General features: G+C 38.1%; 1 protein-coding gene across 1 annotated transcript in view; it reads left to right on the plus strand.

The window, feature by feature from the left end:
* The window catches only part of MYO1D (myosin ID), a 326201-nt gene that overhangs the window by 80512 nt on the left and 229199 nt on the right, over positions 1-16490 (plus strand). The window contains exons 2-5 of the mRNA XM_055323846.1: positions 9958-10166; positions 12317-12410; positions 14533-14698; positions 15964-16017. Of these exons, the coding sequence (XP_055179821.1) occupies positions 9958-10166; positions 12317-12410; positions 14533-14698; positions 15964-16017 (523 nt within the window). The remainder of the gene's footprint in view (positions 1-9957; positions 10167-12316; positions 12411-14532; positions 14699-15963; positions 16018-16490) is intronic.

The following is a 16490-nucleotide window of genomic DNA, read 5'->3' on the forward strand; positions in this document are numbered from 1 at the left end:
AGGTGTCCTCACTGTATCATATTAAGAGGCACTGAATTTGTCTGTGTTCTAAGCCTTGTGGTTACAGGAAATAAGGCTGTCCTATAGGGCATACATAGAGGCTTTTAGGTCCTTTTATAGCACTTGAACTAGGAATTTGAATCCCTGAGCCATTCTTTTAATTCATCACTTTGTCCAATGACATTAGGAGTTACCAGCCAACCTCATGTATTTGTTAGTTTTCCAGAAATCTTCACAAATATATGTAAAATCACCCAGCTCCTTACTTCTTATAAGTTGATTAAGAGTATCCAATGGAGATATTTTGTGTATCTTTATTGCCAGATCATACCATGGACTATCAGTACTCTCTTTGCCACTGGAGATAGAGTCATTAGTGGCTTTTAATCAGAACAGGGGTACCTGGGTGGCGCAGTTGGTTACGTGTTGTCTGACTCTTGGTTTCAGCTTGGGTCATGATCTCAAGGTCCTGGGATTGAGCCCTGCATCAGGCTCTGTGCTCAGCCTGGAGTCTCTTTGAGATTCTTTCTCTCCCTCTGCCCTTCCTGCTCATGCTCACTCTTTATCTCTCTCTCTCTCTCTCTAAAATAAATTAATTAATTTAAAAAATCCAATCAGAGAGCCATTTCCAGAAACTTCAGAACTAACTCAGAAAATTCATTCTTAAAATCCTGTCCCTCTACAACCACTCTTGGTACGAAATCTGTATTAGTACTAGCCTGGTTGCTCCAGAGATAAAGAACCAATAGGATATGTATGTGTGTTTATATAAACACACACATAAAAAGAGATTTTTGGCCTACACAGTTATGGAGGCTGAGAAGTCCAAACTGCAGTTGGCAAGCTGGAGCCCCAGGAGAGCCAGTGGTGTAAGTTGTAGTCCGAGCCTGGGTATGAGGGCAGGAGAAGACCCCTGTCCCAGCTCAGAGACAGTTAGGCTGAGAGACAAAGCTTTGTTTCTTACTTACCCTTTTATTCTAATCAGGCCTTCTGGATTGGTTGAAGCCCACCCACATTGGGGAGGGCACCGAGCTCTGCTCAGTCTACTGATTAATGTTACTCTCATCCAGAAACACCTACACATCCACAATAATGTTAGACCAGATGTCTGGGCACCTCATTGCCCAGTCAAGTTGATACATAAAATTAACGATCATATGCACATGTCAGTTTGTGTCCATAGTGGTGGTATCTTAGAGCACCTAGCTTAGGTGGTCACAGCATTTCTTTCCTGTAAAAGTTGTTGTCTGTCCCTTTGTAATTATTAAGTAATTTGTGGGGAGATACTTTGTGACTATGTAAATATCCTGTTCCTCATCACACTTTCAACTACTGGTTTTAGCATGCACTGATCATTTCCTGACTTGTATCATTCCTTCTGTATTTCTTCATTGTCACTCTAAGGAAGAGCTTTTCCTTCTCCACTTCACTTCTGTTTTATATCACTATGGGCTCATAGATTCTTATTTTGTTTGGGGCATTATAATGTCACTGACATTATTTATTTCAAAGCTCGTGTAGTTCAGATTTGGTCAGTGGGAGCCCATTCACTTTGGTTCCTGTGTCTTTTGACACGAACCTGTCATCCTTCAAGTACTTCCCTACTTTCTGGCTCAACAAGATTTTCCAGACTTATCTTCTACTTCCTCTGTCCCAGCTCCAAAATCAGCTTTTCTCCAAAGGGCCCTTGGATCCTTTTAGTTAAGAATACAGCCAACATCTGGGTGTCATTGCTTCTAACCTCCCTCAAAGGGCAGAGCTAGGAAATGTGTGTGCACATACATCTCTCTCTCCCATCCCCACCCTCCACACCCTACCACATATCCTGAGTTCAAACTGATACCTACCATTCCAAGTCCACCCCCTAATACTTTGTAACTTCCTTCCCTAACAGTGAAAAACCTGTCTCACAAGGTGAGTCAGAGTAGATTCTATTTTAATTATATTTTCCTGGAATATAAGTTACTATTTGTATCTAGATTATGTGAAGTTGCCCATGTGAAAGGAAAGGTTCTTTTCTTAGGTCATAGGGATATGGCCCATTAAAAACTAAGTGATATCTTGCCATATGTAATCTCCCCACCTCCCATTTTTGACTCATAAGGAAAAAAAAAGTGAAACTAAGTCCATAAATCTTTTTTAAGATTTTATTTATTTATTCATGAGACACACACACACACACACACACACACACACACACACAGAGGGAGAAGCAGGCTCCATGCAGGGAGCCCGACGTGGGACTAGATCCCGGGTCTCCAGGATCAGGCCCTGGGCTGAAGGCGGCGCTAAACCGCTAAGCCACCCAGGCTGCCCATAAATTTTAAATAAATGGTAGCGATTGTAGGTGATTTAAAGTTATTCATACTTGATGGCCTGAATTTTCTCCATAAATAGGATGCAAACCCTTTGCTGAGAGAATGAAGATAGGCTAAGGGGACTCATTCCTTCATTTCTTTTATTTTTTGATTCATCAAATATTTAACCATCCCCTACAAATTCCAGACACTGTAGTGCATCCTGAAGACAAAGCAGTGAACAAGGTAAATATGGTCTGTATTCCTCTGGAGACAGACAGTAAACAAACAAGAAACTACTTGTGGTAACTATCATAGAGGAAACAAGCATGGGATGATGGTGGACAGGGTCAGTTTAGGTGGGGAAAGATCTTGTTTTCTTCTTGGCCAGAGCACAGTCATCAGGAGTAGTTGGTGTGAGTTAAGCCAATATCTTGATGTCAGATTGGCTTAACATTGAGGCTTCCCACTGAAAAGATTTTGAGTATGTGAATGAGCAATTACATTTATATTTTATGGAGAATGGGTTGAAAGGGAGTGACACCAATGAAGATGATACCTGTGACTTCATATTCTTGCTAAACACTGTTCACTATCAAAATTCTTGCTCTGTAAGTGGAGAATTGTGCCATATTGTTGGTTTGATTTGCATTTCTTTAAACATAAGTGAAATCGAGACATTTTCTTAGAATTTATTTTGGCATAACTAGTTGTATTCATTTCCTGGAGTCGCTATAGCAAAATACCACAAACCGAGTGACACTTCTTATCTCACAGTTTTGAAGGTTAGAAGTTCCAAATCAAGGTGTCAGCAGGGCCATGCTCTGTTTGAAACCAGGAAGGGAGACATCCTTCCTTGCCTCTTCCCAGCTTCTGGAGGTGATCTTGGCTAGCAGTTGCATCTGTCTGCCTGTGTCATCCACATGGTATCCTCCCTATTTGCTGCCATCTTCACATGACATCTTCCTCTTCTCATTAATCCAGTCATGTTGGATTAGGGCCCACTCTCATGGCCTCATCTTGATTACAGCTGCAAAAGCCCTGTTTCTAAATTAGGTCACTTTCACGGGTACCAGGGATTAGGACTTCAACATATCTTTTTTGAGGGGGGCACAGTTCAAATCATCACACTAATGATCCATGGGTTTTGTTTTTCCCAGTGCCTGGTGTGTTTTCTAACACTATTGACATACGTTATTGGTGTATTGGTTTGCTGTCTTGAACTGTCACCATTATCATACCAAAGTCTTCAGGAGCACCTGTTGTGCGATCTCCATTATCTCTCACTTCTATACTTTTCTTCTTTCTACTTCAGCTTTGGTTTTCCCCCTTCGTTTTGCTCACTTTTCTCTAGCTTTTCTTCTTGTGCCTGTGTTGAGCAGTATCCATTTTCATTCTGATGTTTGTTAGTGTACCCTTCATTCAATGGGGTTTTCTCCTCTGCCATTGTTTCCTGGAGCTCTTCCGGTCTCTCATCTCCTTTTCCAAAAAATAATTTCTCTATTTTTGAATCATGTTTTCTTTGACCTCTTGGTTCAGAGGGCTATATTTTCTTTACATTCTTAACTTTTGTGCAGAAATATTTTTCCATAATTTTTCTCCTTCATGACATACTTATTTTTTTGTGGGTATTCTTGATCTGCCTTTTGTCTGTCAATTTCTTTGCCTGCTTTTTTCTTGTAACATCTTATCATGGGCCCCATTCTGGGTCACTTTTGATTACTACCATCTTTGAGTAAACATGGTTCATTCTGGGTTAGTTGTTAAAAGTGAGTGTGCAGAATGACCAGTAGATAACCAAGTTTGGGATCTGTTATTTCCAAACCCTTTCTTACCAACACTGTGTCTGAAATGGCAAGAAGTTTGCCTGAATAGCAAGCAAATCCCATAAGTATGCTGTGAGACTTCTAGGAGGTAAGTTAGCACCACTTCTTTTCATCTATCAAGATCAGCTGCTGCAGAGCAATTGGACCTACTTTTTCTCTTTTGCCTCACCACATTGAGAGTCTGCTTTCTGCAAAATGTAATTTCTACTCATTTCGTTATTCAGTCCCATCTTGCCACTAAATGGGACTCATTTTGTTCCACAGCCACTGACACCCTCAAATTCTGCCATTCTTTTTTTTTAAGATGTTAAAAAATTTATTTGAGAGAGAGAAAGAGAACAAGTGGGGAGCAGCAGGCAGAGGGAGAGGGAGAAGCAGCCTCCTCATTTGAGCAGGAAGCTTGATATGGGGCTTGATCCCAGGACCTCGAGATCATGACCTGAGCTGAACACAGACCCTTAAACTGACTGAGCCACCCAGGTGCCCCAAGACCCTGACATTTTTATCAAGAGATTGTTGATTTGGCCACCGGTGAACTGCAGCCTACTCCTGGAAAATTCTGCTTCAGTGCCTGGCATTTGCAGAAGTACTCCTCTCTTAGTGTCCTCCCTCAACCATGTTGACTTCTCGTGGCATGTCACAACCGTTCTTCATAGATAGTGTTTCAGGGTTGTGGCTGGGTTTTTGTTTCCTAGTAGGTAAAGTTTTCTGGCGTTGTTTCATTTTGTTGTTCTTGTTGATTTTCAGAGGATGCAATAGGGCCAAGATAACCATACTCTGTCCTCCTTAAATGGGAGTCCCTTACATGGTATTTGAAGTTGATCCTGAACCCAACCCTAGAGAACCTGAGTATTTAGAGATCATGAGAAAAGGAAGGGCCAGCAAAGGAGACTGAGGAGGAAAACAAAGAAGGTGGCCCCACAGAAGCCACGAGAAGAGTTTGTTGGGGAAGTTGGAGTCAATGTCAGACGCTGCTGGGATACCAGGTAAGGTGAAGATGGAAAGTCAGACGAGGGAGTTAGCAGTCTCATCAGGAACTAGCTTTGGGCAGTAGGCTGGAGTTGCTTGAAGAGATAATGGAAGGTTAGAGAGATGCCATGTGCTGGTGAACATGTCTCCTGGGCAATACAAATATTGCAGCAACCTGCAATTTCATGTACATTAAAGAGGGAAGGAAACAGGCCAAATCAATGTGATTAAGCAGCTCTTTCTGAAAGCATGCATCCTCATGAAATAAATATTTACTCATTAATGAAGATCTATAGAATACTTAGCAGATTGTTCACAGAGAATTTCCCGCCTGGTTATAATTGATTTCATGTTAAGAAGTCAATCAAGGATGACACTGATTCTGTTAGTGGGTGAACGACCTTAGAAGCCTTGAGAGTACATCTGAAATCTCATCATCTGAAGTAGATTCCCTTTTCTTCCTCTGCCCAGCTCAAAGTTAAATATATTTTTGCCCTTCATATTCAGTAAGTGTTCAGATTCTGTCCAGTTTCCTTTTGAAGCAACTCTAATTTCTCTTCTTCTCATTCCTGCTGCCATCCTCATTGAGGGCCAGCCGATCTCATTGACCTCTTTAACTAGAAAAGTCTTCCCTGGCTCCTTGTGTCCAAGTCACATCAAATGTAAACCTTCCAAGCCTGCCTTTCAAAGCCTTTCACAGCAATCGAATCTGACTTCTTCCTACTTTCCAGCTGTTACTTGACCTTCCCTAACACACACTTTTTGCTCTAGGAAGGCCAGCCTTCCTCCTGTTCTTCTAGTCTCACCACGTTTCTGCCTTCACGTCTAAGTTCTTGTCAAGTTTGTGTTACTCTGCAATTAGCACTTTATTATCTCTAGTATCACTTTATGTGAGCACCCCTCCGCACCCCCACTCCAGGGTCATACTTCTCTGTAGGGTTGTGCCCTTGACGGATGCAAAGGAGCCGCATCCATCTTGACTTTCTGTTGTAGTTTTATATAAATTTATTTAATAAATCTATTTATTTAATATATAAATTTATATATTGTCTTTTATATAAAGCATGGGCAAATTGATGGAACTGTGTTTTTTTAAAAATGTTTCAGGATTCCTATCCAAAACACTGTTGTCCTCCAAAGACATTACCTTCACATCTTGTCCATTGCTACTCATTAATTTAAAAACTGTTTAGGGGGTGCCTGGCTGGCTCAGTCGAAAGAGCATACAACACTTGATCTTGGAATTGTGAGTTCAAGCCCCATCCTGGGTGTGTAGAGATTACTAAAAATTAATAAACTTAAAAAAAAAACCTTTAGAACCTTTTTGTTTCATTCAGAAGCCAGTGAAAATACCTGACCCATTCAATAAATATTTTTAAACTTCTTAAAGAAATTAAGGTTTTGTTTTTGTTTCCTTTTTTTTTTTTTAAAAAAAAAAAAGAATTACCAATGGGCAAGGGAAAAAGCAAAGGAAGAGAGAGAATCATAAGTGGGCTCCACACCCAGCATGAGCCTTGACCTCAGGACTTGATCTCACAACCCTGAGGTCATGACCTGAGCTGAAACCAAGAGTTGGATGCTCAACTGACTGAGCCACCCAGGCACCCCAAGAAACTGACTTTTAAAAATCAATCCCTTTTAAGCTACTTTAAGTATTTTGGAAGTTCTAAAGAAAAAAAATCTGAACAGGGACAAAATATCAGTGTTGGCGATGGCATATCGAGAATGGCTTCCTGGAAGAGCTGGTGCTTATTATTAGGCTTTTGAAAAGCATGAGAATCTGCTGAGCATATGGGGAAGGAGAGACTGGGTGGGGAGAGAGTATTCTAGGCAGAACAAACTCTATGGGCAAACCATGAACTGTACCAAACCTTGGGTATTCTAAGTAGCTCGTTAATGTAACAGCAGGAGTGACTGAGACTGAGAGGATGGGGAGGGGTTGATGGGTCCATGTGTAGTTAGGAGAGTCAAGTGAAGGGAGATGTGGAGGCCAGAGCACAAAAGGCCTCATGTGCTTTGCTCTAGACTTTGCATATATTACTGTTTAGATTCCTCATTGAAAGAGATGTGTTGTGTTCATCTTTGTCAGCACAGTACATGCCTTTATTAATCTTACCTATCATATGGTTACTATTTATTTGCACTGTTTCCCTGCTCTTTATTTAGTTTTTAATTCCCAGAGTCAGGCCCAGTGTCTGGCACATAGTAGATATTGAATACATATTTGAAGAAAGCATTATAAAAGTTTGTCATAAAAGGTTTGCATATAGAAGGCACAGAAATGCCTTCCTTGGTCTCTTGTAAGACCTCTTGTAAGAGGTGGCATCACCCTATTTGTCGTTGAGGGTGATTACAGTAGTTCCCTATGGAGGCATACCAAGCAGGTGACTATATTACCTTAGTGTTAACTTACCCCGAGCCTGTCCAAAGCAAACTGAAATCTTGGGTTGTTGTTAAAGTGTATACTAGCACCATCTAGCGGTGATTTTAAGCCTTAACCGAATTGTAAGTTTGTGGTCAGTGATCACCAAACTTAGTTTCAAATAAGTTTCTAACATTTTATAAATTACTGAAGCATTGTGTCTAATACTATATTTTGTTGACCCTCTACCATTATCTTCACATTAATAGTTATGCATTTGTTGGTTTTATCACATATTTTAATTGTGTTTTATAAACATGATGCCTAGAAGTTTTGATAAGCAAAATATTCTATACAAAATAAAATGGGATTTCATAAGTAGGTAGACCTGGAGTCTTAGAGCAACATTCTAATCTCAGAGGCTATTTTGCTGTGTCTTAGTTCATAGAGTTCCTGTCTCATGAGGTGATTTCTTTTTCCTAATGTCCTTCTTTCTTTCTTTATTTGTTTTTTCTGTTTGGACTGTGTTTCTAAAACTAAAGAACCACGTCCCTTTAATTCTTATCCTTGAAGACAGCTATTGAGCATGTCCTGCAAATATGCAGTTTATGCCAGAAAGGCTTGGGTAGTGAACCTTCACTTTTTATTATTTTTGTGGGTGTCTGGACATGAGTTATGTGGACATTTTGCTTGTGATTTGTCGTTCATTGATTAACGGCTGAGGCAGGGAATCAGGTTATGATCATTGGATTTATTTCTCTTGTGTAGGGATTGCTGTGATTTAAGTAGCAATGTTGTTATAAAATAAAAGCATTCATTAAAAATATTTTTTACACAGAGCATAAAATTAATCCGCCCCTTTTTAAGTACTTAATGCCAAAGGGAGAGAGGAGGTATAATTATCTCCATTTTACAGATGAAGAATCTGAAACACATGGAGGTGAAGTAGCTTTCACAAGGTCTCACAGCTATCATATTTGCAATATGAGCATTTTGACCCAGATGTGGAGGTCTCTAGAGTCCATGCTTTTAACCACCATATTAACTTTGTGTCCAACAATTAGGGATGATTCATTAGAAAACCACTGTAGAAAATGCACAGAAGACCTTAAAGTGATTGTTAATAGTTTTTATTTAAATGTACACTACTTAATACAAATTTTGGCCTTAATTTATTGTTGACATTATGGGCATCCATTTATTTCCAGCCCTATTACAGCCAACAGCCTTCATTCTGTTGTGAAGGAGGTTTTACGTTCTTGCCTTGTACTCCCAAAGAATGAGTTCTTTCGCTGCTGCACTGGTTTTATGTAAGGGTGCTTAGAGGCACGGTCCCTGACTGTGGATGAGCATTTTGCTTGTCTCAGCACTCCCTTCATTCTTGGATGTGAACTCTCTGTCTACTTGTGCCTCTAGGCAGGTGGAATGTGTTGGCAACACTCATGTAGAAACAACCATTTGGGTGTTAGCCTGATTCAGGGATGCTTATATGTGTGACTTAATGTATAAATAGTCTATATGGGTTTTCTAAGTTTTACATTTAAATTTTTTCTTTGTAAATATAGACACATAATTTTGTGCAGTTGGAGTCATATCATATATGCTGGGTTTTTTTTATTCTTTTTTTCTTTGTTCCTGTGGCTTCCTTCCATCCACCCACATGGTCTTCCTCCTCATCACCCTGTTGCATGCATAAAAGAGTACACAAAACATAACAAGAAGCCTTCCATATTTTTCCGTGCTTGTCTAATCATTTATCAGATATATCTATGCACAGTTATACATACAGATCATGTATGGGGCAGCATTCTAGTGTTTTATAGTAAAAAGGTGCAATCATATTTTAAGTACTTTTAAAAATACACATACCTCTAAACCAGCTATCACACAGAAATAAAAGCACTGATGTGTAAGACTATGTGCCAGCAATATTTTCTACAATATTATTCATAATAGCAGGAAGGAAGGAGGATGATTGAATAAAGAATGATCATCTACACCATGAAATTTTAGAATAATGAATTTGATGTGTAACAGAAATATCTCCTCTACCATTCTCTCTATAACAAATTTTAGTGTTGTTACTCCTTTACTGACATTTTAGTGTGGTTTCAAGAAGAAGAAAAAAAGAAATGTATTTAGACAGTTTTCCTTAAAATTATAGATCTGGCTAAGTAGATCTTTAACTTTTATTTCTTTCCTTACCAGGGCTCTTAGTGTAGAGCCACTTCTTACCCTTTTGTATTTGGAGATAGGGAATATGCAGCCTCCCTCAAAATAAGTTCTTCTTTCTTGGCTTTTAACTCCCTGGTCATTTCTACTAGCAGCATCTGAAGGGGTACAGCCTTAAGCATTGTCTCTATAATTAAATTCAGAATTAATGAAATGTCAGTTCAGAAACTGTTCCTGAGACACTTGGATCTTCTTGGAAATGAGACTCTTTGGAAAGACAGCATTTCTATATAACCACAGCTACTCTTCTGTTTCTTTCACTTTTGTACAGATTTGAAAAAGGGCGCATCTACACATTCATTGGAGAAGTCGTTGTTTCTGTGAATCCTTACAAGGCATTGAACATCTATGGGAGAGACACAATTGAGCAATATAAAGGACGTGAGCTGTATGAAAGACCTCCTCACCTTTTTGCAATTGCTGATGCTGCTTACAAAGCTATGAAGAGGCGTTCGAAAGATACTTGTATTGTGATATCAGGTATTCAGAGGGGATCCCCTGTACTTTCAAGGTCAAATGCATTTAACTAGTTATTAGGTACTCAAGATCCAAACTGTTGAATATATATTTTTTGAAGTGAGAAACATAAGCAATTTCATAGAAGAAAAAAATTGCAATAAAGACCAAATCATTTCATATATATATATATATATATATATATATATATATATATAATTTATTTATTTATTCATGAGAAACAGAGAGAGAGAGAGAAGCAGAAACACAGGAAGAGGGAGAAGCCGGCTCCACGCAGGGAGCCCGACGCAGGACTCGATCCTGGGTCCGGGGTCAGTCCCTGGGCTGAAGGCGGCGCTAAACCGCTGAGCCACCCGGGGCTGCCCCCAACCAAATTATTTCTGATCAATGTCTCATCTCAGTTCATTGACAAATCCATGTTACTTGTGAATGGATTTCTGGTCATGAAAGATTCTTCCCATCTCAATGACATAAAAGTACTGGATAAAATGTAACAGATTATTTTAAATAATTGCAGAATGAAACCAAGAAAATGAAATCCTGAGATATGAAGAATGAAAAATGAACTCAAAGTCAGATAGGTGAATGGGAGTTAGTGTCATGGGACATATAGGCACAGGGACGAAATTGGTTGTCAGAGCTGGAGGCTCGAGCTTCAAAGCCTAAAGAGCAGGGGGAGACAGGTGATATAGACCCTCTGTGCCCAAGAGCTGGAATTGACCTCTCTAAGGAAAGAGGAGCTCTTCCAGGAATTTCATGTAGTGAATTGAGGATGGGGAAAATATCTGCCTGCTGACCCAGGATGGCATCTCCCAAACTGTGGGAGTTATGTGGTGCTAATAATATCTCACCGTCTACATTAGGGGCTTTATATTTGTAAAACTGCTTTTATGATCTCTATTCCACTTTGATTATCAAAACAATTCTGAGTGGTAAGACAGTTGTATTTCTCCTTTATAGATGATAATATTAATCAGAGGAGTTAAATAACTTAGTATTAGAGAATTATATCCTAGGACTACATTATATTAAATTATGAAAGCAATATTACCTGATTATAAAAGGGAGGAGGTAAACAATCCTTTAAGGTTATAAAGTAAGAGCAAAAAAATCCCTTCCCTTTGAATACCTTGTTACCCCCAAAACTCCAGCAGTAACAGCTGTGAATTTAGTGTTTATCCTTTTTATAAATTTTTTCTGGGTATAATACATATACATGCATATTAAATTATATTATAAACATGTAACTATATTACAGAATTATGTTATAACTGCTATTATGTAACTTGTTTTCCCATTTAACAATATCAAGTGGACATCTCTTCATTAGCATACCTATAGAAATGGAGGATTCTCTGACAAATGTGTGGTATTCCATTAAATATTTGAATCATTTATCAGCTTGGTCTTCTACTGCCAGGCATATTATTTTCAGAGTTCCGCTGTGACACACAGTATAGTTTGTAGAAATACTCCTTCTTAAGTTCTGTGAAAATTATGATTATTATTTGATCACATTAGTATTTTTAGTATTTCTATAGCAATAATTTCTACAAGTGGAGTTTTGGAGTCAGAAGGCATACACATTTAAAAATTTGAGTAGCTCATTCTAAACTGACCTCTTCTCTCCATCTTATACCAGTTGTCATGCTTTTTCTGTGACAGCATGTCTGGAGCTTGCTGTTTTGTTTTGTTTTCACTAAAATTATTCTGACTTTAATTTTCTGAAGGAATTATTTCATCCCCCTTAAGATTAAAAGAAATTCTGCTATAGAACATAAAGTTATATGAATTTAGCAGTGGCCACTGTTTGAGTCACTAGCTGGTTTCTTTTCTGCCATGCTTAAAAGTCACTGCCAAGTACAAAGACTTTGGTCTAAGGAATTCATTTACCCCATTTTATCCCTTGATATTTTTTTACTAAATCTTAACTTGTAATCTATTTTACTTCTATAATAGTTTTATTTTTTCCTCAACATTTTCAGATCTGTTAGAATCTATACTGTACCAAAACAGGAGGAAATAACTCAAAAAAGCAATGAAATATAAAGAATTTTAAGTAAATAACATCAGAATTTGCAATTATTCTATTAAAAATTAGCTTACTATTAGTTTAAGTTACAGTGTTAAGCCTTGCACAATTTTTCCCATAGGGGAGAGTGGAGCTGGTAAAACTGAAGCCAGTAAGTACATCATGCAGTACATTGCAGCCATCACCAACCCCAGTCAGAGAGCAGAGGTGGAAAGGTAAGGACAGTATAACCATGGGGAGACTTTCTGATCAGAGCTTTGTTTTCTATACTTGACTGGGCCTTAACTCGGATATGTATCAAGCATTTGTTGATGATTAAATATTGCCTGTGTACTTTTATCTGTATCACCACATCTATTTCTGTGTTTGTTTTTTTGTAGGTAAGTTATACTGTGGTTAAGCTTTACCTAAGTAGGAAACAAAGTCATGCTGAAACATGAGAGTTTTCCTGTTCCACCTTGTAACTGCTGCTTTCAGTGTTGCACATGCTTAGCTAAGTTATTACAGTTGACTCAAGTAGATGTCATTGTTCAAGTTCTCACAGCATCCTTGCTCTTTGTCACACCTTTGTCTTTTTTGCGCTGTCTTCTGAGGAGTCCTGGAGGGAAAGGGGGCTCTGGGCAGAGCCCCCATGCCTTACCTGCATTGCACTGTTATAACCAGAACCCCAGATATTAAAAGCTCTAAGAATGATTCATTTTCCTTTTTAAGTTTCATACCGTGCCATGTTGCTGCTCAGTGTAAGATAAGGAAGAGGGCTACTGGGCACTGTCTGCAGGATCCAGCTTTTAGCACAGAGTGGCACATAGTATTTTCTTAATTTGTAAGGAATGAATGGATGAATTGTTCTGTTTTTTTGTTTGTTTGTTTGTTTGTTTTTTAAAGAAAGATAGTGATAAAGTAACATGACTTAACGTTCTTACATGGTGTGTACTTTTTGAGAGAAAAAAGGTTTCCAGAGTTGCTAGTGTAAAGCTCAATATTTGTTTCCTGAAGAGTCACCCTCCACACGCACAGCCTTCAGTTTATGAATAGAAAAAGTATGCTGGATTTGTATGAAAGAAGACTGTGTAGGCTAGGCTTACCCTAACTCAGCTTTCCTTATTTCTGCATAATTGGGCTGGTGGTCAAAGAGACATTTTCTTGACTGTGACACATCCCCACTTCTGATTCTGACTTTGCAATCTCACATGACAAGGAAAAGAATATGAGTAAGTTCTATTAGTTTCCATAGAAGTGCAGGAGAATAACCAGCTGAGAACTAACTACATTTTATTTCTAAACCCAGTTGGGTATAGTAGAGTAAGTGCTTTGTACATTGACTAGTGTTTCACAAGCATATTTTACTATATATAGTCTTAAAGATAGTTGCCTTTGTTTACCATAATCATGTAATCCCCTCTCCCCACATTTTAAAAGTATACTTTCATGTGGGAGGAGATAAGGTGGTGGGGTCACTTATAGTAGTAGTGGATCTGCTACACTAGCTTATTTCAGTGGCCAAAGTTACTTTGCAGATATGCCCATACAAGATAAGTTTTGTCAGGGAAATAAAAACAAAGACTTAAAGACAGCATGAAGTTAAAAAGTATCCATTGGGAGAGACTGCTCTATAGAAAGTTAGTAGCATTCATTAGATAAGGAATGAATTAAATAACTAGTAGAGAGGAGACTTCCTACAGCTTCAAACAAAATGAGCAATTTCTAAACCAATAAAGATGTATTTGTGATGTATAACTGAATTCAATAAATTTCAGTATTTTAGGCTTTGTAAACAAGTACTTTTAAAAATTGTATTATTCTCTGTGTCAGCTTTTCTTTCTCTTCAGAACATATCTTTTTAAGATTTTTTTTATGTAAATAAAACATGTTCACTTAAAAACTAAAAATTATAGTATTTTGTCCAAGGTCAGGTTACCCAGCATCCCATTCTACAGACTTCTATCCTGTCAACCTAAATCCCTATAGTGAAATGTACTAGCTCTTCCACATTTTTAAGCATTTACTAACATATGTGCCTGCACACATACACTCACATGTACACATGCACAGACATACAAAGATCATGCAACACATATTATTTTGCAGCTTAATTTCTTATTCACTAATATATTCTGGACCTCTTTTCTCTGTCAATACATCCTATACCAGGAAAAGTTTTTTATCCAACCTTATTAGTGGACATTTAGGGTTTTTTTGTTTGTTTTAATATTGCAAACAATGCTGCAGTCAGCATCTTTGTGTAAATATTTGGATGTGCTTTAACAAAATCCAGTTTTCCTGAAAGTCCCAGCCTCTAGAGCTTTTTATAGTGACTTTCACTTCTCTGTGTTAAAGAGTGAAGAATATGTTGCTCAAGTCCAACTGTGTCTTGGAAGCTTTTGGAAATGCCAAAACTAACCGTAATGACAACTCGAGCAGATTTGGAAAATACATGGATATCAACTTTGATTTCAAGGGGGATCCTATTGGTGGACATATCAATAACTACTTATTGGAGAAGGTAAAACATGCTTAATTTCTGAGGGTAGTGTTTTCAAGTGCTGAATTTTTTTTTTAAACCTAGTCATGTTTATAGAATTTTTTAAATTACTTCAAAGTAGTTTTTATTTTTGTTTTCCCTCCCTTCCTGCTCCTCAATTAGCTTTCTATGACAAGATATTCTACTTTTGTGTTCTTATTAGCTCTTACAGTATCAGGTTGGAAAAAGTTTGGGCTTTGTAGATAAGGATTTAGGTGTGTACGTGGCAGGGGTGGGAATGGTATGTGAACATGTGCCAACCTCTGAGTAAGATTTAACCAAAAATCAATCTAGGACTAATCCATTCTCCTCTTTTGACACACTACCATTTCCCATGTTTTACTGTTGTTGTCCTTAATGCATCACAGTAGAGCTAGCACATCCATCCATTCCCTGAAATGACACTCTTTTCACAGAATCTTGCCTGTACAGCTCCTTTTAATTGAGATATAATGGACATTTAACATTGTGTACATTTAAGGCATACAACATACTGATTTAATATTTCCATGTATATTTAACTAACTTGAATCTCATTTTCTTCTAGTTTCTGTTCATGCTATGCTTTATGGCAGTGAAACATAGCATAATGTATTTTTGTTTGTTAAATTGAAGCCAGTCTGTTAAGGAAATAAGTATTTTTACCAGTGTCAGTTACAAAAGGACTGGAAATGCCAGGTATTATCAGTCTTTTTCCAAAATGGTTTATGGCTTCACTTTATGTGCAAAGTCAGTCAAAAGGATCCCTTTGAATGAACATACATTGTGAAGCCTCTCACAGCAGGCTTTTGGGAGCCATCTAAGGCAGACACCTCCATAGACTGATCTTGCTTAACTGATTTTAGTACAGGATATAAGGCATGGCTCTTTGAAATGCCAGCAGGCCCTGGGGAATGGAATTTTGAGAATATTCCTCCCTAAACATTCCTTCCTGTTCTCCCACTTCCAATCCTCTTCCCCCTAAAAATTCCATCTTTAGTCTCCAGGTTTAAAAAAAAAAAAAATAGCTTCATTTCGGAAAGTTTAGGGAATTCCATTTTAAGCAGTAAAAAGAAATTTAAAATTGTGCAGAAACCCCACAGAAAAGTCCTAGTTTTAGGTGGATAATCCATGCAATCTTTAGGACATTTAAATGCACTGTTGATACGCAATTTCCTGATAACTTGGCTTCCACTTTGTTTTCAGGCTGCATTCTCAGATTAACGATTTAATGTGTTTTGTGTTTTTTGTTTTTTGGTTTTTTTTAGTCTCGAGTGATTGTGCAACAACCAGGAGAAAGAAGCTTTCATTCTTTTTATCAGGTTAGTATCTGTTGCTGTGCAGGTAATCAGTCATTTGCCCAGCGGGAATTAATATTTTATGTTGGGACTCTCCCCTGTCCTGTGCCTCCCTTACCTCCATTGGCCCAGGACACTTTACACATGGGTAAAAAAGTAGCCAATGTGCTACTTCAGAGACTTGATAAGCATGATTATTATAAAGAGCTAGCAGGTGGTTAATCCACCAGATGACTGACTACCTTAGTTGAGCATTACCTACGTTTCTTTGCAATGTAGAGAACAGTTTAATATCTATGAAACTTTTGAAATGGTAAATCTGAATATGTTAAATTAATTGTGTTTTATTTTGAATTGAAGCTGTTCAATTTGAGAGACTGGAGATAGGAATACAGCTTCAGTTTATTTTGCATGTGGAGGCTTAAAGCAATTATGAATTCAAGGGAGAATTGTCTTCTTTATCCCATCAAAGCTATGATTGCTGAGAAAGAAACTTG

Source organism: Nyctereutes procyonoides, unplaced genomic scaffold, assembly GCF_905146905.1.
Source record: "Nyctereutes procyonoides isolate TBG_1078 unplaced genomic scaffold, NYPRO_anot_genome, whole genome shotgun sequence".
In the NCBI taxonomy this organism is placed as follows: domain Eukaryota; kingdom Metazoa; phylum Chordata; class Mammalia; order Carnivora; family Canidae; genus Nyctereutes; species Nyctereutes procyonoides.